The 13,530-nt window shown below is 42.6% G+C and overlaps 1 protein-coding gene across 3 annotated transcripts in view; it reads left to right on the forward strand.

The window, feature by feature from the left end:
* Positions 1–13,530, forward strand: part of DNMBP (dynamin binding protein) — a 170,110-nt gene that overhangs the window by 89,015 nt on the left and 67,565 nt on the right. Inside the window, exon 1 of one of the 3 annotated variants that reach the window (XM_073595766.1) lies at positions 9,250–11,112. The exons of the other annotated variants lie outside the window; for them this stretch is intronic. Coding sequence (XP_073451867.1) covers positions 9,621–11,112 — 1,492 coding nt within the window. The 5' untranslated portion in view covers positions 9,250–9,620. Of the gene's footprint in view, positions 1–9,249; positions 11,113–13,530 lie in introns of those variants that run through there. 3 annotated transcript variants of the gene reach the window in all.

Below are 13,530 nucleotides of genomic sequence, written 5' to 3' on the forward strand. Positions count from 1 at the left end.
ACAGAAGAAAGTAGCAGGAGAAAGCTACAGGACTCAGGGCTTTGAAGAGAGATAAGAAAACACTGCAGATATATGTGCCCAGCTCAAATTTCATGAATCAGGTTTACATCCACTTGAAGCCTTTAGAATTACTTTACAAACAGTAACCTCTTTATCCACTTTTTTTTATGTACAGAACAGGAGCTGTTTTCTTTAAGATTATCACTTCATTCATGACCCATTAAGAACTATGCGTATATATTTTTTTCATTAGCCTTTTTTTTTTTTTTTTAAAGTCTGGCATATATGAAATATTGCATATTGATTTGTTATAGTTTTCTTGATTTCCAACAGTATGGTAGTCTGCTTTAATAGTTCCATCTGCTGTTTATGAGGATCAATAGCTTGCGCTAAAATTTACACAAATGCATCAGTCCTAAGAGGGACTTATCCCTTATCAGGCAGACTGAAGTGCCAACCTGCTTTAGAGGAGATGATTACTATACTCTCTCTGTAGATAACCCGTAGTGCTCTGTGAATCCTTTGTTGCGTATTTTATGTTAATTTATAAACCAAATTTGTTTTATTAATGAAGGGTTTTACAGTCTTTTGTTATTTGTGTATGCAAACATGAAGTGTTAGGCAGGATCTGGCGGTCCTCTGTATATATCAGCATGTCAGCTGTCTTTATCTATCTCTGTCTATATCTCCCTCTCTCTATTTATCTTCCTCCTCTCTATGATCTCTAGACACATGACATTGCTTTCATTGTGATTTTCTCTTGTCCCATGTGCGGTGATTATTCTACATTTGTTTCATGTAGTGTGGGACAGGACTTCCTTGCCTGTCACTGGAAAGGCATGTAAGATGAATGAGCTATCAGGCATGGCACATTGCCTGTCAATAGCGGCATGGATGTGTGACATAATCAGTAGCGTGAAAGCTATTAGTTCATAGCAGGAACACGGGTATTGTATCTGCCATTATCGCAGGATTACGCCAATAATAAATGTATTGACACACAGCTATAAAGAACAGCGCAGGTCCAGGCCTGTCCGCTTCTCTGTTTTACCGTCACCTGATAGAGAATGGTGCAGGCAGGTTGTGTCTTGATTGGTTATATAAGCTTGCATTTGGAGTTGAGATGTGTGTTGGTATGTCATGTAGAGGCAGCTGGATCTCCCTATGATCATCCCAGATGTGGAGGTCTGGATCTCCCTATGATCATCCCAGATGTGGAGGTCTGGATCTCCCTATGATCATCCCAGATGTGGAGGTCTGGATCTCCCTATGATCATCCCAGATGTGGAGGTATTTAAAAAAAAAAAAAAATGTCATACTTGCCTCCGCTGTGTAGTTTGTTTTGCACAGAGTGGCCCGATCCTCCTCTTCTGGGGTCCCTCAGCGGTGCTCGTGGCTCCTCCTCTTCTCGAGTGCCCCGTCGGAGAAGCGCTCCCCTTCATGACACCCGTACGGGCGCGCTCCTGAGTCCTGCTGCTGCGTCTATTAACACAGACAGCAGGACTTGGCCTTGCCGCCCCCCCCCCCCCCCGGGGCCCCTTTCATTGGATTTGATTGACAGCAACGGGAGCCAATGGCTACGCTGCTGTCAAGCTATCCAATCAGGACACGAGACACCGGCTAGAGCTGATGTGCTCTTTCCCAGGGCGATAAAGACCGGGTTCAGGTAAGTAAAACGGGGGGTCTGGGGGGCTGCTGCATGACAGGAAAAAACACCAAGGTTTTACAACCCCTTTAAGGCGCATTGGCTACCTGGATCCTGAGATTAAAGTATAACTAAAGGCAAGACTATTTTTTTGTAGTTTCGGATAGTGGAGATGGAATAGAACATCTGTCAGATTTTATTGCCTTATGTGCTGCTGTTAGGGAGATTTCACCCTCCCTATTTGTCCTGTTTACCATTAACACTGAAAGTAATAGAGGGGAATCTTCCAATAGGGACACTAGTTTTGGTGACCTGGGGGTCCCCAAGGAATTCCCTTAAATCGGTGTTCCAGGCAAATTTTTTTTTTTAAAAAGTCAACAGCTACAAACACTGTAGCTGCTGACTTTTAATAAGGACACTTACCTGTCCAGGGAGCCTACGATGTCGGCCCCCCCGAGGCCGATCCGTCCATTAGATCGGGTGCAGGCGCCACCATTCCAACTGCCGGTTTTCGACTGCGCATGCGCGAGTTGCGTGGCGCTTTGTGGATGGCCAGCTTGTCTTCTGGGACACACATATGTCCCAGAAGACAAGGGAGGGGGCTCGCCGCAGAAGAGGATGTGACGTCCTCGGCCGCCGCACGGCTGGATCGGAGGTACCCTTATGCCTTGTACACACAATCAGAAATTCTGCCAGCAAAAGTCAGATGTGAGCTATTGGTCAGAAATTCCGACCGTGTGTATGCTCCATCGGACTTTTGCCAGCAGAATTCCAGCCAGCAAAAGATTGTGAGCATGTTCTCTATTTTTCGGTCGGAAAAATTTCCTATCTGAAAATGCGTTCGCCTGTATGCAATTCGGACGCGCGAAAAATCACGCATGCTCGGAAACAATTCGACGCATGCTCGGAAGCATCGAACTTCATTTTCTCGGCTCGTCGCAGTGTTGTACGTCACCGCGTTCTTGACGGTCGTAAGTTTAGAGAACTTTTGTGTGACCCGTGTGTATGCAAGGCAAGCTTGAGCGGAATTCCGTCGGAAAAAACATCCAAGTTTTTTCTGACGGCATTTCTGATCGTGTGTATGGGGCATGAGTACTTCCAAAAAAGGTACGAGAGAAAGTAAAAAAAAAAGTTTTAAATATCCAAAAACTAGGGGTGGAGAGGTGGTCTTTCGTTTAAGACCACTCCTCAAAATTGAGTGGAACTCCGCTTTAACTTGCCGAGATTTCCTCTCACTTCCTGTTTGGCTTTGAGACAGGATATGAAGGGAAGTCTCCCCAATGGGACAAAGATGGCAAAAATAATCCTTACAGGGGTTGTAAGTTATATCTTATAACCCTCCCTTACTCTATTCAAAATGGGGGGAAAAAAAATAAATGTGTTGCGTATAGTTCTACTGTAACATCACCCACCAGCCCTACTACACTCAAATAGTTGTGGTCAAAAACAAAATACTTTTGACAGTCGGCAGCAGACAGTCGGACCCTCCTACCATTTTCTTCCCACAGTAATAGGGCGTACACACGGTCGGACTTTGTTCGGACATTCCGACAACAAAATCCTAGGATTTTTTCCGACGGATGTTGGCTCAAACTTGTCTTGCATACACACGGTCACACAAAGTTGTCGGAAAATCCGATCGTTCTAAACGTGGTGACGTAAAACAGGTACGTCGGGACTATAAACGGGGCAGTGGCCAATAGCTTTCATCTCTTTATTTATTCTGAGCATGCGTGGCACTTTGTCCGTCGGATTTGTGTACATACGATCGGAAATTCCGACAACGGATTTTGTTGTCGGAAAATTTTATCTCCTGCTCTCCAACTTTGTGTGTCGGAAAATCCGATGGAAAATGTCCGATGGAGCCCACACACAGTCGGAATTTCCGACAACACGCTCCGATCGGACATTTTCCATCGGAAAATCCAACCGTGTGTACGGGCCATTATACAGTACAAATCCATCATTCATCGCTTGTCAAGAGTTTTCTCCATATCACCAGGAGCATTGCATGGTGTCTGTTCATCTTTGCCCTATCAGTAGAATATTAACCAAAGCTTTTTCAGTCTTCCTGATCAACTCTTCAACAACAGTACAGCCTGACATGTCTGACGATTGTTCATGATCAATCAACAAACCAAATTATGGAACGTTCCAATAAAAAAAGAGGTCCGAGAAGAAGCAGTGCAATAATCCATCAGGACGCAACTAACGCCTTTGGCGTTTCATACTTTTAATAAAGGTCAAAGTGTTATTTATGCATCTGATGGATTTGTGTCTTTGAGCTTAAAGCAGAATTAAACCCAAAACCAGAAATGTATTCCATTGCAGCTTATCAAACGCGAGATGTGGTGGCAGCATCAGTTTCCTATTTTGGCTTTTTCCCCTTTGTTTTCACCTGGTGATCTGGCCAGTAACACACCTCCTGTATTACAGTGCCCCCACTCTGGATGAATGAGCACAGGGTCACCTTTGGGCCAATGGCAGCTGTTTTTTTTTTTTTTTCTGGTGCACCAGCGTGGTTGTTTGCCCCCCCCCCCCGCTGTTTGCCGGTCGGTCTGGCACTTACCCCATCGGCGGTGGCAGGGAGCATGGTGCCGCAGCTCCGTGCCCTCTCCTCCATGGCGGCTTCCAGCTCCTCCCCTCCTCCTCCTAGGCGTCCAACAGGATTGCCTGTGCTTTCAGACAGTCAAGTAATCGGTGTCAAAACCTGCTTCCTGATTGGCCTGGGATGAGGATCAGTGTTACAACAGCGAATATTCACCTGGGTGGGCTCACCCTATATTGAAGCCTTTTAGAGCCTCTGGCTCTAAACGTTGCTTCAAAAAAACAGCCTTCCCGCATTGGAATTCATGCGACGGTGTCCTGAAAGGGGCCAGATACATGATGGGGGGGTGGCGCCCATGCGCCCTTAATGGATGGGCCACCCCTGCTTTGGACAGCAGTATTGTCAGTCTGGGTGTTTGGATGGACTGGCAGATATAAATGCACTAACACATTTGAAGCCAAATTCCAGCTTTTATAAGCACTTTTTTCCTTTTTGAGATAAAGATTTTACATATATAAATAAAAGCTGATCATTGTAAGCACCCCTGCTAGTGCCAAATGGTTTGCCTCATCTCTGTAACTGATGCATTCCGCTGGAGAGCTTGTTCTGTTGAAAAACAACAAGCTTACTGGCTCGATTGTCAAATGAAAATAGAAGAAGAAAGCTAAAAAAAAGAAAATTACCGCCTCCATCGCATCTAAAAAATGGTAACGGCGATATAATACATGTTTGCTATTGGGGTCTATACCACTTTAACAAAATCTCCAGTCTCCAACATTGATGCTTATAGGACCTCCTATCTTATTGGTTTGTGTTGGCAGCCTGGGCAAAGCTTAGACTTTTTGGAGAGCAGCTGCATGTAGATGAAGCCAGAGTCCTTAGGTGTACATACAATTACGGAACATGTTGGAGTAGTGTTTTCTATGACTGGGACCTGCCGAATTTCAATCCATCTCTGGGCAGGCTGGTTGTACAGAAGTGGATCTCTTCTATACAACTAGCCTGTTGGAAATATTTTTCTCAATCAGTGCCGCTGACTACAGACTATATTAGCTCCGCAGGAAGGATTCCCTCATCCACCTCGAATGTGTGCATAGGGGAATCGATCCTAAGAAAAAACAATCAATGTATGGCCTCCCCTTACCGTCATCCTTGAAGGTTCTTGTATGCATTCTCATCGATTTCTCCCAGTATTCTACTCTCTATAATAAATGTCCATTAATCATTCTATCCTCTCCAAAATGTCTCTAGTTTATGGAAGCAGGCACATCTAGTCTGCTGTCTACATCAGCTTATTTTCTCCAATGCCTGCCATGTGACTCTAGCACAGTGGTGGTCAACTTTCTTGATATGAAGGCCTCAAATGTGGCCCCCAGCATCACCAATAGGCCTCACTTAAAATTTGGTGAATATTCAGTGCCAAAAACAGCGGATGAAATAGACAAAGACCACACACGTACAAGATACAGGAGATGGTCAGAGACTTCAGATATGATACAAGGGATGGTCAAAGATTGCGGACATGCTTTAGGAGACAGTCCTAGACTTGAGATACATGATACTGCTAGAAATCAGTGCTATAACAGGCAATGGGTAAACCCAGATTAGTGCCTGCAGGGACCTTGAGGGCCGCACAAAAAATGCCAAAGGGCCACATGCGATCCTCAGGCCACAGGTTGGGAATCGGGGCTCTAGCAGCTGAATGTTCTCCACATGACTCTTCAACAAATAATGAGCCCTATAGCTGGCCATATACATGGCAAATTCAGTCTTTCAACCACTTGCCATCCACCATGAATTGTAAATACAAGTTCAATCGATCAATCAAGTGCGAGCTCAATTGATCACCAAAATTTGGTATATTGTGATGTTTTAACTAGGCAATAGATTGGAAGCTTCAGTACAGTTTATTGAAAGATTGAATCAAAACTAATAAAAAAAAAAAACAATGGCACTGTCTTAAAAGAACAATTAGGTTTTCCTGCCCAGTTTAATCACCTTGTGGCTGATCAAAACCTCCATTTTATGGAAAGTTTGTTCCCACCAAAGTGCCACATGTATTGCCATATTAAATATCAGGGGCAGATATATATTTGTTTTAATTTATGTACCACTACCCTGCTCTATACAACAAAATTATTTTCAGTAGTAATTTGGAAATTAATAAAATGGTGGTGTCCCCTCACATTAGTGGTCAGTGTAGGAGTGACCCCTTACAATGGTGGTTAGTAGAAGACTGCCTCTTGTGTTGATGGTCAGTGGGATATGAATCCACTATTTGTAATTGTTCAGGGAACCTCTAGCAATCTTAGGAGGAACCCTAGGGTTTCATGGAACCCTAGTTGAGAAAGACTGGCCTAAGATATGCAAACTTGTGTCTTCAATAAAAATCTAAGTGAAAGAGAAAGACTGGCCTGAATCCTTCAACATTTATATTCGATCAGCTTACTGTTTGCTGTTGAAGTTTTAGCCATCTTGTTTGGATTTCCTCGTCACAGAAGGTTTCAGATGGTGTCTGTTGCTTTGGAGAAGTACAGATTGATGGAAACAGATACTGTCCTCCTGTCTATTTGTTGCACACTTCCTGATTTCCCATTCATCGGTGGACAATCCACATTACCATTCTATAACCTGTCAACAAAGTATCAGCGGCGAAAGTGCTTTGTTTGTAAATGAAGTTCTCGGTTACAGTTAAGCCCACTCACTAATGGAAATTTTTAGAAGCACTAAACTAAATGACAATCAAACGTGGAAGCGGTTTGGTTTCTGTTCAGAGGTGCACCAAATTTTGCACTCTCCAGTTTTAGTAAATCAACCCTAGTGTGTCATCTTTCAATTTGGGCAAAAGTAACCAATTTTAATGAAATTGAATTAATCGGTCTGGACAGAAAATCTAATTGTAGGATAGTTGATATATCAATATGATCGTTAAGTATAGGATGCATCAACGATCTTTTTGATTGTATTTTTTTCCCAGACAATACATCAATCGACAGTACGCATCGCATATACAATCTCTCTGTGTCTGGCCTCCATGAAGCTCCTGGCTAAACCAATTTAAACCAGGAGGATTTTGTCTGCTACTTTTCCCGATTGTGTTATGCACGATTCACATAATCAGCAGGCCAGTGAATCCAGCATTGTCCTACTGTGATCCTCCATGTCTGTTACATGCTGGGTCCCCTACCGCCATCTTTGTTGCTGACATTAGCAGGAATTGATGGTCTCTTCCTGGTTCAGTCAGTCGAGCCCCTTATGACGTGCCACCAGGTCTATGCTCTTCTGGCTGTTGTATGGAACCTGAAGCCTCCTAGCATATTTAATATGCCAGGAGGCTTCAGAGCGGAGAAAACCTCATTCTCACCTATGAGAGAATGGCGGCTAGGAAGGCAGGGTGGACTAAAAGTTTTTTTTAAAAAGGTAAACTGCAAAAATGTTTTACAGTGAGTTGGAGGGTAGGATGGTCTGCTTTAAGTACTTCTTATGCTATCAGTTGGATTCCTACCCAGCACCTCGCAGTCTGATGCCGCGTACACGCGGTTGGAATTTCGGCCCGCAAAAAAAGATGAGATTTTTTCGTTGGAAAATGCGACCGTGTGTATGCTCCATCGGTCTTTTGCTGGTGGAATTCCAGCCAGCAAAAGATTGAGAGCATGTTCTCTATTTTTTGGTCGTGAAAAGTTCCTATGCGATTGTCTGTGGCAATTCCGACGCACAAAATCCCTACGCACAAAATCCCTACGCATGCTCGGAAACAATTCGACATATGCTCGGAAGCATCGAGCGTCATTTTCTCGGCTCGTCGTAGTGTTGTACGTCACCGCGTTCTTGACGGTCGTAATTTCAGCGAACTTTTGCGTGACCGCGTGTATGCAAGGCAAACTTGAGCGGAATCCCGTCGGAAAAGCCGTCCTATCTTTTTCCGATGAGAAAACCGATTGTATGTACGCGGCATTAGGGTTTTTGTTGTTTTTTTTTTTTTTAATTATTATTACAATAGCACATGTGGAATAACCCACTAACAGCAATAGATACAAGGAGGCCTGCTGAACACAATAAAATAGCAGGTGACGTCACTAATAGCACATTATCTCTATGACCCTTCCTCTCCCCTTCTGTTTCCATGTCTTTGTGTCCATATATACAAAGTTTGAAGGTTTGTTCTCTATTGTTTTTATGGGACGTTTAATTCTATAGTTCTGCCGCATAACTCAAAAACAGTAATGGTCCCTGATTGTTGGAAAAACTCATAAAAATAGTATTGTATTGTCACCATTACTGTAAAGGTTCACACAATGTTCACGATGTCTGTTTTGTCACTTACCTGGAAAAATGCCATGAAAACGTCATTGAGAAACAGTTTCCATCTGCGGCTTTTTTCCCCGAGTATTACATGTAGCAATTGCGGGGTTCAGGGACCCCTTTCTTCAGAAAAATGGTGCTTAGTTCTCGTGAAATGTTCTCAAAATTTCCATGGTGTATGTAAAAACTGTTCTTCCTTTTTGTTTTATCTGTGTGGGAAACTATTGCATTTATTATCAGATGTCTAATTCATCAAACGTTTCAAAATCCATTCTTCACTTCCTGACGAACGCAGTCGCACCGCATTACATAAGCAGTTCAATGTAATTGTTGCCTTATGTTGTCAGTATTACATTCTGTTGTTAAAACTCACATGATGGCATTCATTAATTTTATCGTTTTTATAGCTATGGTATGTTTGTATGCTATCTACTATATATGATTTAGACATTTTGTTTTACTGTTTTGATTTTGAACAAATTAAACTTTATTGTGCCATGTCAGCTACTTTAATATTTTGTTTTTTCGCTGGTTACTTTGTTTTGGTTCACGGCTTGTCGGGATTACGTTTGTTTTACTTAATTAACTCCATTCTCCACATGCCAGAACCTATAGTTTGTCCGTCTCTCTCTCTCTCTCTCTCTCTCTCTCTCTCTCTCTCTCTCTCTCTCTCTCTCTTTCTCTCTCTCTCTCTCAACAAAGCCACCGAGCCTGTTCTGCAAGTTGGAAAGGCCAGCCTTTACATGCAAATGACGGAGACTTCCATCCAATCATCCTCAAGGACTCATCAAGTGTCTCTGGTTAGATGACATTGGCTACTAATTAATTCCGGAATCAGGTGGGAGAGGCTGGCCTTATCCTTTGATTGGCTTGTTTGAGAAAGGAGTAAAAAAAAAGTGTGATTTGAGTTTCAGTGTGCAGAGACAGCATAGGGAGTGTCTACAGGTATGCAAGAAACCAAAGAGTTGGAACTTTGTTCAGAGGGAGAGAAGAATAGACAGCTCAATGGATAATCCTCATCTTGGATTGTTGTTTTGGCCAGCTGCACTCGGACTGTTTCGTGAACAATGGACTTGTAACGGTAGCATTTCAGACCAGTGCTGGTAGGAGGTGAGGAAAGCAAGCATGAGTGCGTTACAGCACGAGCATTATCGAACTGCAAAAAATGGGTCTGCAGTTCCTCGTCAAGATTTCTGGGAATATGAAGACTATCAGAACACTGGAAGACGGAGCTACTATGAGGAAGAGAGGTTGCACAGATTGCAAAGGTATGCTGAAGAGCACAAAAAATTGCCCATGAAAGGAGAGCAATATTATTATGAAACCCAGAGGAATGACAGAGTTCCCAGAGGCTACAGAGTACCTGATGAGAAGTACGACCACTATGGAAGACAACTAAATAAGGATTATTCTGGTAAGAGGAACGTTGATCGATATTATGACAACTGGGATTCTATTGGTGGATACCCTGTAAAATCTAGAGATGATGGTCGATATGCAGACCGGAGGGCATCTCGTGATGGCCTTGATGACTATCGACCCTCCAATTATGATTACAGAGAGGGTGACCTCCGCAACATGAAAAACTGTGACGTTTATTACTATGAAGACCTCATGAATGATGATGACTATTATCGCGAGTATCATTGCAGACAACTTGAACGATACTATGAGAAAGAAATGGTACCAACTAGCTACAAGGCACAACGCCCATTAGAAAAGCAATATTCAGACCAGGATGTCGGGGATTGTCGAGCTGGACCATACAATGACCGTAGAGGAATGGACTATAACCAAAGGGATTACGGAAAGGTGAAATACTATCCTTCCAGGGATGAGAATGCAAGGACTTCTAGATGCCCTGAAACTTCAAAAAGTAGAAGTCGCCCTACCGAGAGAGACTTTGTAGATTATAGGAGGGATAAAGCAGAATCTGGGCAAAGAAAACCGAACACACGTCGGTATGACTTCTTGCCTTTGGATTGTGATGCTATTGATGAGGTTGATCGCCACGAGCCTTTGGATAAATATAATCAAGACAGAAAGTTTGATCGCAGTCAGTTTTTAGACTGGGAAGCTGAGCCCTCTAGCTCTTGTAAGCGATTAGCTTATGATTTTGACTATAATCCCCCCGATGGAATTGACCTCTATCTTGATAGTGATAATACTGATGAAAAACAAATTAACAAAGAACATACAAGCAGAGGAGATTTCTGTAGTCGGAGTTGTGATGGTTTTGAAGATACCATCAAGTCCTCTAAAGGAACGGGCAAGAGTGAACAATATGGAAGCTCTTTGGAGCATCGAAGGACAAGCTATGATGACAATATTAGACCAGATAGGCGGGATGATTATTGTCAGGATTCTGATAGTCCTCAAAAAATGGATTCAAGAAACAGACCCAACAAAGATAGGCAGGTAGATGGAGACTTTTCTAGTAATTCTAATTCAGAGGAGTCTGGTTCTTCCAGGCAACAAAATCAAGATCAGAAGGTCCAAAAGAGGGCTGAGAAGGCCCCTAACATTGATTCTATGAAACGGAATAGTATCTATCGCAGGACGGCACCCAGCAGCCTTCGGAATTCGGAGTTTGTGCAGAATCGGAAGAAAAAGCGAGGTATACAATTTTCATTAATAATAATAATTAATAATATTAAATGATCTTAGGTCTGTTTCTATAAATAGAGGTCTAAAGCATTATTGAGAATAATTTCTACATAAAAGTACAAGTCTTTTTTATTAAAGACGTATACTTTATTGTTATTATTATTATTCGGGATTTTTATAGTGCCATCAGTTTGTGCTGCGCTTTACAATATAAAGGGAGGCAATACAGTAGCAATATGATTTAATACAAGAGGGTTAGGAGGGCCCTGCTCTTGGGGGCTTACTATCTAAAAGTCTTGAGAGAAATCGGGGGGCTGCCATTGCTGACCTCTGAAAATGCCATTTGACTGGCTCTATTTGGTATTGGAGATAAATCCAAAATGTACTTTTTTTGGGGTCAGTGACTTAAAAAATACTGAAGCCAAACATCATCAGGCCAACCAATCGATCGGCACTCTCTCTTAAGAGGGTCAATAATGCTAACCCACAAAATTTCATTCATTAAATGCTTCTTTGGTGTAAATGTCTATACAGAAATATCTAAAACTTCTGTAAATGGGCACATTTAGCGGTAAGCACTATATTCTATCATTTTAGTTTTTGTGTGATGTTTTTTTTTTTTTCTTGCCACTGGCTCTATCAGGTCATGTCATGTGTAGAGATACTGCAATGTGGTTTTACTGGTTTATTAGGTATATGTTGCTCTATAGAAGGTGTGTATAGAGAGTATGAGTTGGCTGCAGACGTCTCAGGTTTACTGAAGTTCTTTAAGAGTTTACTAAACCGTATAAATGTTGACAGTGTGGTGGAATTGGCCAAAAGAAAGCAATGTCTATTGTATTGGGCTGTTCTGTACTTTGTGAGCAGGCCAAGTCATACAATTGTCTCATTTCATAGTACTAAGGTGTATCCTTCCACAACTGAGGCCATGTGTGGGCAGGGACAACATCTCAGAGATCACGGCCTTCAGCTATAAGTTCACTGTTATCAAAGAGTCATAAGGCACTTAGATCTCTCCTGAAGCTGAATGCCTGTTTTTAGGTGACCAGTACCCCTTCACGATATACTTGGATTAACCGCTTCAGCCCCGGAAGATTTTACCCCTTCCTGACCGGAGCACTTTTTGTGATTCGGCACTGCGTCGCTTTAACTGACAATTACGCATGTCGTGCGACAATGTACCCAGACTAAATTGACGTCCTTTTTTTCCTACAAATAGAGCTTTCTTTTGGTGGTATTTGATCACCTCTGCCGTGCGACAATTTTGAAAAAACACATTATTTTTTACTTTTTGTTATAAGAAATATCCCCCAAAAATGGATAAAAAAACATTTTTTTTTTTTCCCCCTCAGTTTAGGCAGATATGTATTCTTCTACATATTTTTGGTAAAAAAAATTGCAATAAGCGTATATTGATTGGTTTGCGCAAAATAGGGGATAGTTGTATGGCATTTTTATTTTTAAATAGTAATGGCGGCGATCTGCGATATTTATCGGGACTGTGACATTATGGCGGACACATCGGACACTTTTGACACTTTTTTGGGGACCATTGTCATTTATACAGCGATCAGTGCGCTAAAAATGCACTGATTACTGTGTAAATTACACTGGCAGTGAAGGGGTTAACCACTAGGGGACAATGAAGGGATTTAGTGTGTCCTAGGGAGTGATTCTAACTGTGGGGGGGGGATGGGCTTCAAGTCACATGACAGCGTTCATTGTTCCCGATGACAGGGAGTAGTGATCTCTGTTATGACACAAGCCAGAATGGGGAAATGCCTTGTTTACATAGGCACTTCCGCATTCTGAGGCTCCGCGACACCATCACCGGGAGACTGGCGGACATCGATTCCGCGGGCGCGGTCACGCTATACGCACACGCGCGTTCCTGCTATCTTCGGCTCTTAAAGGGGTCGTACAGGTACACCCATTTGCTAAATTCAAGAACAAAAAAGTAAAATATTTCAACTTACCAATCCTTAGATGGGTTGGCTGCATTTGTTTTACTTTTACAGTTTTTTTTTTTTTTTTTTCCCTTTATTTTCACCTGTCGATCCTGCCAGTAATGCACATTCTGGCCTCCGATGACAACCCTCACTCACCCTACTGTATCCATGGAGGAGCAGCATTGTCACCCTGGGACAATAGTACAGAACATGGGAGGAGGTGTTCTGTAGTCCATAGAGAGACCTGGTAACAATGTAACTGATAAGAGTGCTGCACAATCCTTGATCACAAAGTTATGAGCACACAAGGTTTGTGGCAGGATCAATAAATGCTTTTTGCACGTATTGAACAAATATAACAGAACATAGGGTTCCCGGTGTGAAGCCGTAATGGTACACTGCTGGGTTCCCTTACCCGCAATGGCAGCGATAGCACCTGACAGCTGATGGAAACATCAGCTGCGATGCCAACATCGCTG

The sequence above is a fragment of the Aquarana catesbeiana genome, linkage group LG08, assembly GCF_042186555.1.
Source record: "Aquarana catesbeiana isolate 2022-GZ linkage group LG08, ASM4218655v1, whole genome shotgun sequence".
NCBI classification, from domain to species: Eukaryota; Metazoa; Chordata; class Amphibia; order Anura; family Ranidae; genus Aquarana; species Aquarana catesbeiana.